General features: G+C 30.4%; 2 protein-coding genes across 2 annotated transcripts; both read left to right on the forward strand.

Annotated features, from left to right (window-relative positions):
- The first annotated feature begins 532 nt into the window (after window positions 1-532).
- Window positions 533-13,362, forward strand: LOC110601553 (putative rRNA methyltransferase YlbH). Its single transcript, XM_021738727.2, has 10 exons — window positions 533-815; window positions 916-1,010; window positions 1,295-1,390; window positions 2,439-2,543; window positions 2,750-2,854; window positions 3,030-3,168; window positions 7,051-7,166; window positions 7,244-7,300; window positions 12,885-13,125; window positions 13,210-13,362. Exons 1-9 carry the CDS (start codon window positions 671-673, stop codon window positions 13,011-13,013), a joined length of 987 nt encoding a protein of 328 aa, XP_021594419.1. The 5' UTR covers window positions 533-670; the 3' UTR covers window positions 13,014-13,125; window positions 13,210-13,362.
- A 1,917-nt stretch (window positions 13,363-15,279) lies between these two features.
- Window positions 15,280-18,553, forward strand: LOC122721915 (CLAVATA3/ESR (CLE)-related protein 25). The gene is made up of 2 exons (XM_043951027.1): window positions 15,280-17,106; window positions 18,082-18,553. Exons 1-2 carry the CDS (start codon window positions 16,853-16,855, stop codon window positions 18,119-18,121), a joined length of 294 nt encoding a protein of 97 aa, XP_043806962.1. The 5' UTR covers window positions 15,280-16,852; the 3' UTR covers window positions 18,122-18,553.
- Window positions 18,554-19,525: the final 972 nt, after the last annotated feature.

Below are 19,525 nucleotides of genomic sequence, written 5' to 3' on the forward strand. Positions count from 1 at the left end.
GGTCTCCACAACGAAGTTACAGCTAAACAGTTACAATTCAGCAAATCCCTTTTACGCCTGCGTTCACGGAATTCCCGATCAATTAGCCAGTGAAGATCCCAACATGCTGGCCATATCATCACCGGATTATCAGAAAATACTAGATTTATCTCCACATTCTTACAATATAAAAGAAAACGATCACAGAGTCAAAAGGTACACTTTTTTCTCACACCAATACTCTTAACTCTAAGCAATTCCTTACTACGTGCCAACCATCTCACTTTCTCTATTTTGCAGGTCTAATCAATCATAACACAATTTCAATTCGGCCACATTATAATTTTAGTTCGAGCAACGTCATGTATGAAATAAATAAATCAACTGTTTGGAAAAAATTAAACCAAATGCCACCTTAAAATTAATCCATTATCCGTCCATGCTCGCACCATTTCCTTCCATCTCCTCCTCGGTTTGATTTTTTTTTTAAACTAAAAAAAAATAAATAAATAAAAAGCCCAGATATTTTCGGTTGGATTAATTTTTGATTTCTTGATGAAATAATCAAATTAAAATTTTAAAAAATAAAGTTTATTTTCGGACTTCGCTCGCCGGTCTCCTCTGTTCGCTTCCAGCTTCCTGGTTCCAGGCTTCAAGCCTCAACAAACTAAAAAAGCTTGAGGCTCTAACAATGGCAATTTCAGCGTCACCAATTTCCTCTACACTACGCGTCAACACCAACTCCTGTCTTGCCTCTTCTTCTTCCATTCTCCCTCTCTTCAACGTTTCCTGCAACTCTGCCATTCGCCTTTCAACCATTGTCGTCTGCTCTCAGAGTTAGTATCCGCATATTTTCTCTTTAATTTAACTGTTTTTCTTTTGTTTATTTTTTCATTGGTACTTCAATCAAGGCTAGAGTTGTTGTGATTTCTACAGAATCAGGAAGTGGATTGATTAGGGGAGATAAGAAAGCGTTATTCGAACGATACGGTCTTGATCCTAATGAATTTTTATCAGAACCCTCTTCTAAGGTTCTCTCTCTGTCTCACTCTCTCTCTCTATTTCTTTCTCTAATTTTATGGTTGTTTTCCGAGAATATTGAGAAAAGAAAGGAAAATTTTTTGCGTGTGCGTGTGTATGTTTTATATTGTTTTTGATAATTCGAAAGCGAAAAATTAATTAGGAGCTGTCGGTGATGAAAGGTTTTGAGATTTTGTAATTCTTCTTTTCGTTCATTTTGCAATTGAATTAAGCCTTACTTTGTGGTTTGATTTTAACTTCTGAATTCCTTGGGTTTGGATTGGTCTTCTTATAGTCTATAAGGAAAAAGGAAATGCAAAAGAGAGGAAGAGGAAAACAAATCCCTGAAGAGGAGGCTAAGGCACCAAGGACCACGCATACTTTGCTTCAGGTTTGCATTTTTGCTTGAGGTCCACTTGACTTATGGCACTTTTTGATTTTGACAAAAAAAATGTTGCTCTTTTTGGGGAAAAGAAATTAAGAATTATTTGGCACTTATGTTTGCTCCAATGCTGATATAATAGAATGTTTGAGAAGTGAAGATTGAATCTAGAGCACTTTCATTGGATTTTTTTTAAGTTCTGAGTAAGGGATGGTCTCACGGGGTTGGCCCTTGTTCCTGTTTGGCCTCTTCTTGATGTACCTATGATTGCTGCAAAATGAAGCTCTTTAGAGGGAGCTGTCTGCCTCAAGACTGGTTGGAGGAGAGAGTCTCAAGTCCCAGAATTATTGGATTGTAATTGCTTGTATTTTATTGATGCAAAACGTCTCTTTTTATAAGAGGAATTACAATGACGAATGACATGGTAAACTCCTATTGATTTGCAATCTATCAAATCCTTCCTTGCCAAGAATCCAATTAGTGCTGCAGTTCCTTTTGTGCCACTGATACATCTTTCTAATGAAGGCATCTATAACAGATTCCTTAAGTTTGTGCATATTTTAGTAGAATGATTGAAGATAAGTGTTTCAAGCAGCACACAAACTCTGGTCTTTCAGATTTTAAAAATGCTAGGAATTGATTGAAGTGTGCCCAAATGATTGGGGCTTTTCCTTGTTACTGATAAACTGATGGTGATGGGAGATATTATATCGCGGCAAGTTCATAAGTCTGATGGAAGATTGCATTTATACATAGCATGTGAGGTTATGATTCCCATCATTGTTAATGGGCTCATTACATATTCTTACTAGTATTTGAGGTAACAACTTCTATTATCTTCAAAACAATCTCTGCCATGTGCCATGGTGACCTTATTCATGGTATTGGACTGAATGGGGATGTTAACATATTTCTAAATCATAGATAGGCTGGTTGCTTTTCTGTTTGGCTCTGAAGTCTGCTTTTGTGGCCTTAACACAATCAAGTAACATGGTTTTTATTTGCATAGAAAGTTAAGTGCAATGATTAATGAAGAACAACATGTTGGCAATTTTAGGTGCTTGGAGGAAAGGCTAAAAGGAAGAAATTGCTTTCGCCAGCAGGAATGGATGTGCGGCCAATGATGGAAGTCGTAAAAGGTTCTGCTTTTGATATCTTGCAGGTACTAGTTGTGCGTAAATTTCTGTCATTCCATATTATAAGAATGTATGTCTTTTTGGTGGTTCTATGTTCAGATCAGTGTGCATTGATGTCTGATATTGGTATTTGGTTGTCAATTAAATGTGAAAATTTTGCTCTGTGTCTTCCCTTCTTTCTTTTCTGATCGATTAGTATGTTCCTATCAATAATTTTCTTGGTTTTCCATAGGCAGCTGGTGGCTGTCCTGCATCCTTAAGGCCAGGCTGCTGGTTAGACTTGTACAGTGGCACAGGATCTGTTGGTATTGAAGCTATTAGCCGAGGATGTTCTGAGGTATTTTTACTAACTTTTCTCACATATCCCCTGATGTAATTAGAACTATGAAGGCTAGAGTTTAAATGTAATACTTCTAGTCCCAGGAAAATCTTCAATTTGATAACATTACTGCCCTTGCTACTAATTTTTTATATTTCATTGAGGTCTTATTGCATGTATTTTCAATTCCCAGGTGCATTTTGTTGAGATGGATCCCTGGGTTGTTTCAAATGTTCTACAACCAAATTTGGAGTCAACTGGGTTTCTTGATGTTTCAGTTATACATACGGTTCGAGTTGAAAACTTTCTAGAACGGGCAGAACAATTTTTAGGCATGTGCTTTCTCTCTCTTTCTCACTCTCTATCTAAAGACACACACGTTCGCATGAGTAAAAGATGTAATGTTGCTGAAAACAAAACAGTCAAAGTGGGGAAGAATGCAAAAAAAAGGAAAAAGAGAAGAATATGATATGAAAGTTTAATAAGGTATAAGAATATAGAAGAAATAATGAAAGGGTTTGAGTGTGTGTAGAGGCAACAAGGGTTGTTGAGGTTTAATCCATGAGGACATAGATTAGTCGAAGTGGGAGAGAATGTTGCAAGGGGAACTATAACCCATGTGGGTAGGGCCAAGGCATAGGCCAATGGATGTATGATGGAGGCAATGAGAAGGTAGCATGGCATGGCAGGTAGTTTCATAAATATTGAATAGCTCAAGGGGTGTGTGTGAAAGAGGCTTAAACATTATGAGATCTCCTCCTGTTAGAGGATCAAAGTTCCTTGTAATACATTATAGGGGGAAATATTAGAGGTGAGCATTCAATCAGTTTAATTTTAACTGACCAAGCCAAAATAACCAAAATTTTCAAACTTATAAACTGAAGTGAACAGTTCTTTTTGGTTCAATTAGTTTGGACTTTTTATGTGATTCAATTCAACCGGTTATATTAAAGCAACAAAGCAACCAAAGAGAAAAGATCCCACAATGAAATAATAACGTGGAAATGGCATGCCTAAAAAAGAACAGGAACAGCATAAAAATAAAATATCCCATACATTAATGAAGTTCTACTCTTAAAATCCAAAGAGCAAACAGAAATGAAAATCCAGTACAGAGTGAAAAATTATGAAAAAAAAAGGTGATAACAAATAGATTGAAGTAAACATAAGTGAAATCTTCAAATCAAAGCAAACACAACTACAATTTTTAGATAATCAAATCAAATAGAGCTACCAATTATTAATATGATGGTCATTATCAAGAAGAAACATGCCAAACAAATGTTACCCAGGCTCAGACAATTGGGGTGAACCCGGTAAACAGAGCAACCGATGGATGGCATTTGGGAGGCTATATAGAGAATAGAGCTTCAAGAAGGAGACCAGGAGAGAACAACATCAACACAAACAGAGGGCTTCTAGCTTCAATGGTATTTGAATGTCAAGGGCGTGTGGAGGTGGAGTTGTGGTCTTAGGTTTGAGTGGTTTTGGTTTGAGGGAGCTTCAAATAGACTGCTACTGAATGAGGAGGAAGAAATAGGCAAACAGCTATTCGGGAATGGAGGGAGTCATGATCTTGTGAATGAAAGGAGAGGGAGAATTGTGAGATGGAAGGAAGGGAACTAGGGATTTTGATTTTTGGGAAGATGGAATCTGCAGAAAATAAATGATGAGGTGAGAATTTTTAATTCATATACAACTTAGTAACTAAACACTGCTTTACTAATGTTTGATTTCAATTTTACTGAAAATTTTCCTTTCAATTTGAACTGAACCGAAATAAATAATTAAAAATTTGTAAAGTAAAAGCTGAACAGAACTAAATCATCCTGAGGCCAATAGAAGAGAAAGACAACTTCATGAGATCCCTATTTCAATAGATTAGAAACAAGCATTTTTTCCAGCTAGATGAGTTTGGTTTCTCCACAGAAAAGAAGTTGAGTCCGAGAAGCTCTCTGTGTTTATTCTTATTCCCGAGTTTTATACATAGGGTTATATATTATGGTATTAAGGAAGGAATTGTGGAGTATTGGCTACATTTGGCAGTACTCAAAGATGCTCGCAGTTGTATGCAATAAGAGGTAACATTGTCTCTCCTGAGAGATGTCCGTGTTGGATGAGATTGAGATGATTGCACACCTCTAAGCTTGGATGATTTTGGCTGGCGATTTGGGGAAATCTAGGTGCCACACAGTCTAAATGTCATATTAGCCTCAAGGTCCCCTGATAGTGGGAATAATTAAAATATCATTAAGCTCCCTCAAGAATCATCCATGTCTTTTTGTTTCATTCTAAATCTGGTTCAATACAAAAGCGTCAATTAAGTAATGAGTTCTGATTATGCATGTTCTGCTTGCTAATGGTAATATTACTATAATCTTAATATGCTTAGATCAGTAGAAACTCTCACTTCTTAAATACCAAACATTGATAATCTATTAAAACAAATAGGAGAATTATTCAGGGTTATCATTTTCATAACTTGACAGGGAGTACATATTCATTAAGATGGAAGGCTGGTCATGTCCTTTTGTATGTTTGATTCGTTTGGGACAGATGATTTTGGGAGAAAGAATTTGTGCTGTTTTAGCCTCCTAACATAACCTAGATACATATATCTTTCATTACAGCAAAATCATCATAACACAGGTGGGATTACAGGGTATGATCAATAATGGTAACAAATTAGATCATTATTTCCTGCTCAAAATCATTATAGAAAGAGCATTGCTTAGAACAGTGTAAATAATGGTATATTACATCGCAGTGCCCTATCCCATTAGGATTACTATTTAGTTATCAACACTAGAGAGGATAAATAAACTCCTAAGAGAATTCCCTATGAAACCAAACTGAGGCAAGGCACTCTGCACAAAGGCGATGCCTGTGCCAGGCAAGAGACACCAGAGGCGACTCCTCACTTGAGCAAAACAACAAAAGAGAAACCCTAGTCTCTCTCCATCTCTTTCAAACAGCAAATAACACTTCCACAACAACCAAAATGCAAATTTCTTACTCTTTCTTGCTCCTAATACCATCAACCAGGTATGTCTATCTTCGTCTCTCTCTCTCTCTTCTTCTTCTTCTTTTCCTCTCTTCTCTCTCTGTTGGTCCTGCATAACATGTCTTTTCTTTTCCTAATTTTTCTCTCCTCTTCTCCTTTTTCCCTTCTTTCTCATTCTCTCCTCTTTTTGCTGAACCTTGCACCAGCAGCAAATCCTCTTTTTTCTTTTCCTTTTTATTATATTTTTCTCTCTTCTTCTGTTGCTGCAAATAATATTCATTTGACTTGTGTATTTTTTCCTTTGAATATAGGTGTTCATTGAAGTGTTTATATATATATATATATATATAACAAAATTTTAGCTTTGTCGCCTTTTTTGTCTCCCCACCTCTCGCCTAATGGAATAGGGGATCCTGTCGCTTTAGTGTCGCCTCTCACCTTGATAACAACTGAGTATATAGTTATTCCATAATATTGTTAATAACTATTTAATAATTAAGAGAGAGTCATATTTAAATTATACAGATAACTGAATGTATAAAAGCAGTTAAATAATATTACATATAAAAATAATCAAAGGGAGGGAGTATATATGTATACACACGCATTGAACTAAACTTTTATTAAGTTTCAAAAAACTCGCAAATAAATATGTTATTTATGCCCTTATTTATTTATGATTTTCTACTGTATTATTTAATAATTTATAAAATTAAGATTTGAATTCTTTAAATAGAATCATAAAATTTTGGTGATATAATTTATAATATTATATTGGAATTATATGAGATGTAGAATATGTTATTAAAACTATATAATAGAACCATAATATTACTAAAATTATTGAAAATATAAATATAAAGTTGGTTACTCGGTAATGGTTCTTGACAAAGAATCAAAATCAGAATCAGGAGCAAATAGCTAAATAAGTTTGATTCGGTACGGTTCGGTACAGGTTTTTTTGTTTGATTTGAAACCCCAAAAATCGTGCACAATCCTACTTACAAGCATAAACAACAGCCTGACCAGGCGGAAAAGTGAGATTTACGTAATTGAAAAGTGGTAAATCTGTTAATCTACAGGTTAGTAAATAATGACCTCACTGCAACATTGGGTTGAAAGAAAAAGGAAATTGTTGCCTGTAGAAAGCTTACAGCTGACCAGCCCGAATCATTTAGTTTGAGATTATAACGTTGTTGTTGTGGTGTAGGAAGGCATAGAAAATTTGATTTCATTAGTGTCACACCTCCGTATATGGAAGTTGACTATGGGATACTAATGGATCAAATTTCAAAATCAACCCTAGTTGGAGAAGATACATTTATCGTAAGTGTCGATTACATAAGTTATCATACATGGTTGAGTTTTTCTGCAATTTTTCATTCTGAAATTTCATGGTCTAGGTGGTGGAGTATCCTCTAAGAACTGAAATGATGGATTCGTGTGGATGCCTTGCAAAGGTATGTCTCACAACCACATGTCTTCGTGCATTAAACTGTGTATGATATTTATATTGTTAGGTTTAAAAGCATTGAAAGCTAGCCTCTTAATTTCTTTTTATTATTCCTCTTGCCATTCTAAAGGATTAGGGGTAATGTCCCATTGTGCCACTCCTTCCAATTGCTATAAAACTAGCTTTATTAAGTATACTAGTCGTTTGTCCGCACGTTTTACGGGTATTAAAATATTTTATATGCAATCTATTGCCATAAAACAAAGAAGATAATTATAGAGGAGAATTAGAAATCCAACTAATATGCATGTTTTTCAATTCTAGAGTAAGAAATTTAAAGATCTCAAATATTATTCAAGTACAAAATCATGCATCAACAAATTTAATTATATAAAAGAAAATTAAAAAATTTTAGTATTTACTATCATATATTAATGATATCTCAATGTATGAATAACTCTCATCCAACTTCTATTTATTCAAGATGATTGAATTGACTGACAAGAGTTGTACAGCCACGCATTTCATACTAGATACAAAGAGAATAATAAGAAAAAAAATTTAAAATATGAACCAATTGAAAATTAAAGAGATAGAGTCGTGTGAAGGAGATTGTGCTAGTGGGTTTTATATAGAATGGACATATAGAGGTTACATCTTTGTAGAAAATGAAGAGAATAAAATTATCACAATTATTAATAAAGTACATTATAATAATTCAGATTTAATAACTTTGTTGTTCAAGGTCTGTAACACATGATTTAGAGTATTACAAACACTATTTTACTTTTTATTATATTTTAATTATTTATGTCTATTTATTTTTTTATAAGTTATTTGAATTGAATAAAGTTTTAATTTGATAATATTTTATGCAATTAGTTCTATTAGTTCTTTAATTGTTTATGCTTTATTACGATTCATATTTTTTATAATAATTTTAATCGATTATATATATTTATTCTATATAATTATTTATATTAGAGGAATAAAAATATATCACATTTGTTAATTAGATTATATTAGATATGATTTCAAAAAATTGTCAAATCAATAAACTAACACTATTGTGAGATAGTAAAATTTTTTTACATAATATTTTGTTATGGACTTATATATATATATATATATATTTGACTGATTTATTTTTATTATTTAAACATCTTTTTATACGGTAGTTATCCAATTTTTATAAATATATTTTAACATTATATTTATTATTAAAAGTAAAAAATAGAATAATTTTTTTAATAATAAAACTTTTATTACAATATCAATAATATATTATGTTAAAAAGTAGTAGGAAATCAAAAGGTTAGTAACAATTAATATAATAGACTGTACTTATAATATCAAAAGGTTAGATATTAATAGTGATGATAAAATAATAAATTGCGTATAACAAATATATTAATTATTATTTTATATAGATAGAAAATTGAAAATGTATAAAAAATTATAAATTTATACCATATGACAAAATTATGTAGGGTTAATTGTGCATTTTGCAATCTCTCATATATTTGATATTATTCACATAAGAAATGGAATACATGTAGTATCAATTAATTAATAATGTTGGTTATAATTTTTTTGCAGTTTATTTATTACTAAAAATAAAAATAATATATATATATATATTAAAGTTTTTATTTTATTATATTAAAGTTTTTATTTTATTGTGATTAATATAATATATTAAAAAAATTGTAGGAAATTAGAAGGTCACATACTAATAGTAAGAAATTAAAAAGTCATACATAAATTGTAATAGTAAAGATAATAAATTTCATTTATTATGGACATATTATTTAGTAACATTATTAAATATGAAAATGTAGCTTGAAAATAAAAATAAAAATAAAACATATTAAGTGTGTCACTTACACAGATATAGAAGTTTAAGAATGACACTTGGCATAACTACATCAATCTATGCGTGCTACTTATCAACTTCTCCATATATATATGTGTGTGTGACAGTGATTTATTTTTATTATCTAAATATTTTTTTATATAGTAGTTACTCAATTTTTATAAATATGCTTTTAACATTATATTTATTATTAAAATAAAAAAATACAATAATTTTTTTAATAATAAAATCCAATAAATTTTTTTATTACAATATCAATAATATATTATATTAAAAAGTAGTAGGAAATCAAAAGATTAGTAACAATCAATATAATAAATTGTACCTATTATATCAAAAAGTAGGAAATCAAAAAGTCATACATTAATAATGATGATAAAAGTAATAAATTGTATTTAACATATATATTAATTATGATTTTATATAAAAATAAAATTATAAATGTATGAAAAAATTATAAATTTATGCCATATGACATAATTATATAAGGTTAATCGTGGACTTGGCAATCTCTCATATATTTGTTATTATTCACCTGAGAGTTGGAAACATGCAGTATCAATTAATTAATAATATTGGTTATAATTTTTTTTGTAATTTATTTATTACTAAAAATAAAAATAAAATATATATGTTAAAATTTTTATTTTATTGTGATTAATATATTATATTAAAAAATTATAGAAAATTAAAAAGTCACATACTAATAATAATGATAGGAAATTAAAAAGTCACATACTAATAGTAGTGGTAGAAAATTAAAAAATCATATATAAATTATAATAATAAAGATAATAAATTTCATTTATTATGGACATATTAATTAGTAATATTACTAATATGAAAATATAACTTAAAAATAAAAATAAAAATAAAATATATTATGTGTGCCACTTGGCACAATTATACAAGTTTAAGAGTGCCATTTGGTATAACTATATGAACCTAAACATGCCACTTGTCAACCTCTCCATAGCCTAACCCAGTAAATATTATTAATATTTAAATAATATAACAAACAACAAAGCCCGTCATATATTACAAATAAATCCGAATATATTATGTGTGCTACTTGGTGCAAATAGATAATTTTAAGAGTGCCCCACTTGCTATAACTACATATACTTGAGCATGCTATTTGTCAACCTCTCCATAGCCTATTTTAGACCCCATATATATATATATGGACTAGTCGTTTGTCCGGACATTGTGTGGGTATTAAAATATTGTATATTACTGTTGTATGGAATAATATAAAATTATTTTCTAAAATAATATATTTTTTGTATGAATTCACACCACTTATTAAGCAGTGCAAAATATAGATTTCGAACGTGAAATTATTGATCGGTGTAGAATAGATCATAATATATTATTTTTCATAATATATTATTTTATTTTTTGGGATTCAAAATAATATAAGAAAAACTATTGGTTGAATATGCAATCTATTGCCATAAAATAAAAAGGATAATTGTAAAGAATAATTAGAAAGCCAACTAATATACATGATTTTCAATTCTAGAGTAAGAAATTTAAACACCTCAAATGTTAATCAAGTACAAGTCATATATAAGCAAATTTCTTTGTATCAAATAAATTAAAAGTTTTAGTACTTACTATCAAATATTATTAATATCCAATAACAAATTCTGTTCAAAGAACTATATTTTTAGAAAAAATAAAGTTTACTTAAGTTTTAATAGCGGCGGATAGCGGTCACAGCAGTGGTAGTGGCGGTGGAGGAGAATCATTTGAATCAAATAATTTCAATATTTGAATGATTCTCGTTCAACTTCTATCTATCTAAGAGGATTGAGTAGGCCGGACAGAATTGTGTAGCCATCCATCTCATGCTAGATGCCAAGAGAACAATAAGAAAAATTTGAAAATAGAGGAGATAGAATTGTGTGAAGAATTATATGAAATGAAGATTGTGCCAGTGGGTATTATATATAATGGATATATGAAGGTTACATTTTTATAAAAAATGAATAGACTAAAATTATTTAATGTAATAAATTATAATAATTCAGGTTTAATAACTTGGTTGTTCAAAGTTTGTAACATTTGATTGTATTAAAAACACTATTTTACTTTTTATTAAATTTTAATTATTTATGTCTATTTATTTTTTGTATAAGTTATTTGAATAGAATAAAATTTTAGTTTGATAATATTTTGTGCAATTAGTTCTATTAATTCTTTAATTGTTTTATACTTTATCACAATTAATATTTTTTTTATTATAATTTTAATCGATTATATATATTTATTTTATATAATTATTCACATTAGAGGAACACAAATATATATTTATTAATTAGATTATATTAGATAAAATTTAAAAAAATGATCAAATCAATAAACTAACGCTATTGTGAGATAGTAAAAATTTTTTACATAATATTTTGTTATAGACTTATATGTATATATTTTTATATTTTTTATAATTTATTTTATTGTCTAAATATCTTTTTATATGATAGTTACCTAATTTTTATAAATATATTTTTATCATTTTATTTATTATTAAAATAAAAAATACAATAAATTTTTTTAATAATAAAATACCATAAAACTTTTATTACAATATAATAATATATTATATTAAAAGGTAGTAGGAAATCAAAAGGTTAGTAACAATCAATATAATAACTTGTACTTATTACATCAAAGAGTAGGAAATCAAAAAGTCATACAAATAATAAATTTTATTTAATATATATATATATATATTATTTTATATAGAAAAAATTAAAAATGTATAAAAAATTATAAATTTGTATCACTTGGCATACGTATATTTGTTATTATTCACATAAGAGGCGGAAAATATACGGCATCAATTAATTAATAATGTTGGTTATAATTTTTTTACAATTTATTTATTATTAAAAATAAAAATAAAATATATGTTAAAATTTTTATTTTATTGTGATTAATGTATTATATTAAAAAAGCTGTAGAAAATTAAAAAGTCACGTGCTAATAGTAATGATAGGAAATTAAAAAGTCACATACTAATAGTAATGATAGGAAATTAAAAAGCCTTATACAAATCATAATAATAAAGTTAAAAAAGTTGTAGGAAATTAAAAAGTCACGTACTAATAGTAATGATAGGAAATTAAAAAATCATATATAAATTTTAATAATAAAGATAATAAATTTCATTTATTATGAACATATTAATTAGTAATATTATTAAATATGAAAAAATAATTTGAAAATAAAAATAAAAATAAAACATATTATATGTGCCATTTGGTACAAATATACAAGTTTAAGAGTGCCACTTGGCATAACTACATGAACTTAAATATGCCACTAGTCAACTTTTCCATAGCCTATTTTAGAACCCAGCTTTATATATCTATATATATATATATAGATATAGATTACTGTGTAATCTTTTGGCCAAGCATTATATCTGAAGTTGAGACTGGCTAGCAAGGTGGTATGTGGTGAGGAGCTAGGCATTACTTTCTACATTGAATTTACTCTACATACTGAGAACAATATTTCTATTTAGATTTTAGATAACCAGTAGTTTGTGATATGCATGTGAATGTGTATGATATTAACTGGGAAAGGTATTTCTATTTAGATTTTAGATAACCAGTAGTTTGTGATATGTATGCGCATGTGTATGATATTAACTTTCTTACACTTTTGTTAATTCTCTATTATTATGATGATGGTGAAAGAGCAGATAACTGATAGAAGATTTGGTCGGACACATTTAGCAATTTATGGACCCAAGTGGGCTCAGAAGAAGAAAGTCAGAAAAGCCAATTTAAATGGCTGGAGAAGTTTGAGTCTACAAGCTGGACGTGAATAGTATAAGTGATGCTTAAAATGGTTTTGCATTTTCATATATGCTGTCAATATAGGTTGCAGTATTCATCCTTGTCTACAGAAGACCACATGAAACCATCTTTAGTGGTTCTTAGGTAACGCCCTGTATGTGGTGTAATTTTGATTTCTTTTGTGCATATTATTGCCCCTCTAATATTGTTTTCTGTTCTATTTCACAGGTTCATGTATCCATTATTTTGTTAGAATGGACTGCTTAATTTTTTTTGATAATATTTAGAAAAAGCCTTGGTGTATCAAGCTGATGTTTCATAATTGTAAGGACCTAAACTAATTCTATATTTAAATGAATGATTTCAATTCATATTCTATCACTACCAGCTGTTGAGGTCAAATATGAGTATTGGTATTGGTTGGCTATTTGCTTCTCTTGCTAATTGTAGCTTATAAGTGCACCATGCACACAGCTATACTTTATTATCATTATTTTTTATGCATCAAGCAGAGTATTTATAATTTATATACCAACTTATTCTTGTCCTCCTCTTCACTTATAACTTGGTTATTTCTTATATATATACATATATCCAGTTTCTGAGTTTTCATAAATGCTTAATTACTATGATACTATCTGCTTATTGTACTAGGCAGGCTGGTTTGAGTGGTTAATTAGGAACTGTGTAGGTTACTGGTTGGGTATCTATTGAGAATGGGATGTCACACCCTGGTCAAAAACTGGTTAAACACCGCAGTTTTATAGTGAATTAGTAAACCTGCCAAAAAGTACAAAGTTTTGCAAGCAGGATCACTTCTGTCCAGGAACTGGCGTATTTCTTATCAAGCCCTCTAAAGAAGCTAATGTTAGTCATACTACTAATTTGAAATTATTTATTTTCTGCGTACAATATAATATGTTAATTTTGATCTGGTTCATCCAGGGTCACTTTTGATTGAACCCCTTATCCTCTACTCTGTTCTCTGGTTGGTTATAACATTGCTAATATTTAATTACAATAATGCATCCCCAATTTGATTTGTCAGTAATTGTATTCAGACTTCTGAGAGAAAACCATGCTATTTAAATTCTTCCATTGATTAATGACATTCTTATACCTTGAAAAGAGAACTAGCATGGTCTGATCAATAGCTTCACATTTCAGGCACTTGGAATTTTGTTTACCTGTTGAAACTTGATTTTTAGTTTTTTTTTTCTTTTTAGAAGAAGGTTTTTAAATCCATTTTATGCTGAGAGATGATTAGGTATGACCACCTTCTCTATCGCTAAAGGGGGTCAAAGCCTCAAAGGCATTCCAAGTGACTGTCCATGTTGTAATCTCTGATGCTAGGAACCATGTACCTCCAGTCTGTTTGTTTGTGGCATAAAGCAAACAACAGTGCCTGGAAACACTATGTATATCACTTATCATTGCTTTTGCTGGTGCTTTAATTAGAAAGGTACATATTTAAGGTCAGTGTCCATGGTAAGAATCCTAGAAAAGGGAAGAGAATCTTGATATTCCCACATAAGGAGGGCTGCTTCGATAGATATCTTGAGTCTATGAAGGTCTGCCATGCTTTTAATGGGGCATGCTATGTTGGACATTCAGTAGAAACATATGCATGCTCAACACACCATAGCATGGCCAAAAAAGAAGTTTGAAAGGGAAAAAAAGATCCAACACATGCCTGAGACACATTGCAAACTCCACAGGTTTTTCATAATAATTTTTGTTTATGCAAGAAAGAAAATGTTATGGGCATGGCATATTATGAAAAAGAGGCACATAATTGAACGTAGCATGCCATGTCGGTTGCCTTTGTCCTTGCATCATATTGAGTTTGTAGGAGAAAGCCTTTCACTTTTCTATTATGGTTGCTGATGAACAAGAAAACCTGGAAGGATTTCATCTGTACAGTTGACATCAAATCTTTGTTTAAAGCTCAGAATCTTATTTGATAGTGAAATGAATTTTGACTAGGTTTTCTATAGATTTATTTTGCTGTTTTGCTTTACTGAGGTGCAGATTCTTCCACCTTGTGATATGCAGGTATAAGAGAGGAATAATTTATCATTTATGGTATCAATCCCTCAGTCTGAGTTACATACTCTCTCTCTCTCTCTCTCTCTAAGTTTGTAAACAGTATACTTTATTTCAGTTGCTTTTTTTATTTCTTTTAATTTCTCTTTCTTTTCTCTTTCATCTATTCGATTTTAGGATCATTCTTTTTGGTCTCATAATGTCCTTGCATGCCACATGCATACTTCTTTGAATTATATATATATATATATATATATATATCCACACACTTAATGAAGTAAGAAAAGCAGAAGAAATTGTGTTTGTACATTCTTAGTTGAGAAAATACAGTTATGGATGACCTACTCATTGTCTCACATCTAAGCAAGTTTGTGATATTCACGTTAGTTTTAACCTTGTCGTTTTAGGTTTGGGTTATAGTTTTTGAAACGGTTTGGGTTGTAGTTCTTGTTTCAAAATACTTGGATTCTGTTACTGCTTGCTTTGCTCTCTCTAAACTTTGATTTCGACAGGGAAACATTTAACTCAGAAGTGATGTCAAAACTTCTTTTTAAATGCTGTTGATACAATATTTTTCAGTTGGATTCCTGCATTATTATGAGACACACTTTGGAGTCTTTTTATTGTTAACCTTGTTTTTCGCTGTCTTTTTCATCATCCCTTCATATCCTCTTTTACATTTTTATTAACTATTTATCACAGTATATGTAGGAGCCACATAATTCAACTTATTGAATGAAAAAGAGAGAAAATTGTCAGGCCAGGATCAATTAGAATATATGAAAGCAGCAGGTGAAGAAAGAGCTGCAACATTTAGTGGACCTCACCTTCTCCACATGATTGAAAGCATTGCCCCACTAGAATCATTGAACTACAATTCTTTGAATAATGCTGGATTAAAGATTATGTCTTTGCAAATAAGATGAAGAATGTTTGATATTTCTGAAGTTATAGTGTTTGATGCTGTCTATCTAGATACTGTGACAAGGAGACTTTTTGAAAATTAGGTTCCTTAAAGTTGACAAGACAGACTTGTGGGGGAAAAAAAAACCATGTCTAGATATATAGATATAGTTATTTCCAAACAGCCCTCTCTCTCTCTCTCTCTCTCTCTCTCACACACACACACACACACACACACACACACACACACACACACTATCTTATGCATGTGTATGTATCTTTAGACAAGAACCTTTTTTTATATGGTAATTTACTTGTTCTTTTTATTTGTAGTTGTAATAATATGTCATATGGAGAGTGAGTGAGAGAGAGAGAGTGGGCGCACTAACCATGTGTTTGAGTAATTACTATCATGCGTTGGATTAGAACAGTAATAGGTACTTCATCCTCATTGTTCTGGAGAGGCACCAGACCCTATATATATCTTTTATGCCAAGGAGACATAAGAGTTAGAGGAGAGTGAGGTCCCCTTTGTCGCTGCATGGAAAAATGCACAACACAAAGCAAAGAGGCGGAGCTTGCCTGGACCCATTCAACATATAAAGAAACTTAGTGTAACATTTATTGTCTCTCTCTCTTTCTCTTTCTCTTTCACTCACTCATACACACACTCAGAGTTTTGCTCCACATTCTTTTAAATACAGCTGCTCACCTCTTACCCGCCAAGTTAAGGACCAATAAAATACTTCTCTTGCCTCAGTTTGCTTCCCCTTCCTCTTTTTTTCTGCTGCCTACTGTCAAGAACTCCATTCTTCCACTCGAAAACAACATGGTTTTCTTGATTTCTCCATTATTCTACATTCTGAGTTGTGAGCAGTTATTCTTTGTTGAAAAGTAGTTAGTACAAAGGGAGGATAAGCACATGGGGAGTGGCAGAAGGGCGTTGAGGGTTCTATTTGGAGCTATTGTGTTTTTGGGGGTTCTTTGGTTCTTATGTGTTGGAATTCTGGCTAACCATGCTATAAGAATAACAAGAAGAGCTCAAGTTGTTTCAACTGAAACTTTTGAGCATTCGATTTTGATTGGAAGAGGAAGATATCATCATCACAAGGACTTGGATCTCAATTATGTGAGCAAGAGAAGAGTGCCAAATGGACCTGATCCCATTCACAACAGGTACTTGTATTCCTCTACTTCACATTCACATAATGGTATTTTATCTAAGCATATACTTTTCAAGCCACTTTAAAAGATTTTTTCTACAATTGTATGTGAACTTGTAATTGTAATAATTGGCTAATGAAATTTGTGCTGTAAATACAACCCATCTCCTTATCTTCAGTTTTTACCATGGCTGTATTGCTCTACTCATTATGAATAAAAAAGAGAAGGAAAATTTATCCCTCACAGACTATGCGAATGTCAGTTGAAGAGGAGAAACATACTTATCTATTCTTTTAATAGAATATGATTTCTGGACATGTAAAAGAGATCATAAGCTCATACTTGAAGTGCATGGAAGCTGATGCTCTTTAACAAAAGCTTCTTTAACTACCTATCTTTCTCTTATTTTTATGAGGAAATAGGAAAGACATTGGGGAAAGAACTTGACCACTTTATATTTATGGAGGGAACATACATAACTTCTTTTCTCCCCCTCCTACATAAGCTTCAATAAAATTTTCAACCTTTTTTTTTTCTTCTTTTTTAGATCTCAAACCCCTTTCCTATCTTAGTAGTTTAGTTTAGTATTGAATAAAAAGACTTCTGCCAAGACCTATGATCGTAATGCATATGTATAGCAATTCTCAAGGGTTCTGGGATGATTTCGCTCCCAGTAATGCAATATGCATTAAACAAAGGAATAAAAAATATAAAGCTTTAATAAAAAATATTAAGCTTTCTCACAATACCCAATGAAAGTTTTTTATTCAAAATTGACATAAAAAAAGAAGGAAATCAAGTTGGAATATAAAAATAGTTTTGTAATAGTAACCAACCCAGTATTATATTTTTGTATTCTGTCGGTTGCATAAAATATTATTTTATTTGCTTTGATGAAGTCACTGTATCATCATTCAAGTGTTTTTCTAATCCGTATTTAGTTGTCTCTCTGTCATAGTATCATCTTCTTTTGTATGTTTATTTCAGGAGAGCATCTCAGTCTCGTCAACCACCAGGTAGAACCTGAATCACTGAAAGCCTTCGAACTATGTGCAAGACAAGTATCAGATATCAACCAGAACCTGAACCTGGTGTATATTCTTAGCAGAAATTTTTGGAATTTGTGGAGTGATGATTACTTTTCTATAAATTTTGGTTATTGTCCCTTGATTTATCACCCAAGCATACGCTAGACTTAAGAATCGTCATCTAGGATTCATGGGTTTTGCAAGGATCAGAAGAAAAACTTTGAGAAGAATTTGAACTTTTGGCTTTGTGGTAAATCCTTGTGCCTTTGTTTAATCATATTTTGTAAAGGATAAGAATCCTCTTGGATAGATTTCTCGTTTCAAGGAAGAAAAAAAAAGGTAAAAAAGAGAAAATGTAACGGAGTCCAAGAAAGGTTCTAGTATCGTACGTGATTGATAGCGGCTTCTTGTAAGATTATACTATTCATCTATTGTCTTTTCGTTGGATTGGGTTTTTGTTTTTTAAATTATTTTTTGTTTCTTAAAAGATTGCTTTGTGCTCCAAAATTAAAGTATTTGCCCATTTTCTAAAGTTCTCTTTAATCGAAACATTTGCCCTTTCTCGTAATGTAAAACGGCTTTTATTTTTTATTTATTTGTATACAATAATTGCATGATTGATGGTCTCAACTCCAAATTCTCTCGATTTACAATGCTTCCCAGACACAGATATCTACTAATGAATTTTGTTTTTGGCATATTTTTATTTTCAAAATTATGAAATTTTGAGATCAAATTGTAAAAGAAAAAAATAATCAATGGAGTCTGGTTTTCATACTCAGGTTTGCAAATATATCCAAATATCATATTTACAGGAAATAAAAATTTACAAGATTTAGTAATGTCTTAGATATTGATTTTTTTTTTTAATATATACAAGACCTCAGAGTTTAAGCTATTGTTGGAGCTAAATGGATTATAAAAATGACTTCTTTTATCCATACAAAAAATAAATTTACTTGTATTTTTCATAGTTTAAAAAACTAGTAAGTTAAAATAATAAATCTCTATTGAAAATTAAATAATTCATATTATTAAATTATTTTTTAAATTAAAAAATTTTATTTTGTGGGTTCATAAAAAGTCTATTAAATAAAGTAGGCTAGAAATAAAAATATATAAATAAATCATCTTGAAAAAAATGGAGCACAAGATCTAAATTCATGTTATCTTATTATTATGATATAAATATTATATTAAAAAATTACTTTTAATTTTCTAAATAAAATGTTTTAGCAGTGGTTAAAGATGCTATAATTGGCGTTGAACACTGACAGTGTCTCTCTTTTCTCTTTCTCTTTCTCTTTCTCTTTCTCTCTAAGCCCAAAGATAAGACAAAGCAAGGAGCTTATCCCTATTCATTTGCTTTTGTTTTTTTTTTTTTTTTTTCTTTCACTTTTTCT

This window comes from Manihot esculenta, chromosome 15 (genome assembly GCF_001659605.2).
Source record: "Manihot esculenta cultivar AM560-2 chromosome 15, M.esculenta_v8, whole genome shotgun sequence".
NCBI lineage: Eukaryota > Viridiplantae > Streptophyta > Magnoliopsida > Malpighiales > Euphorbiaceae > Manihot > Manihot esculenta.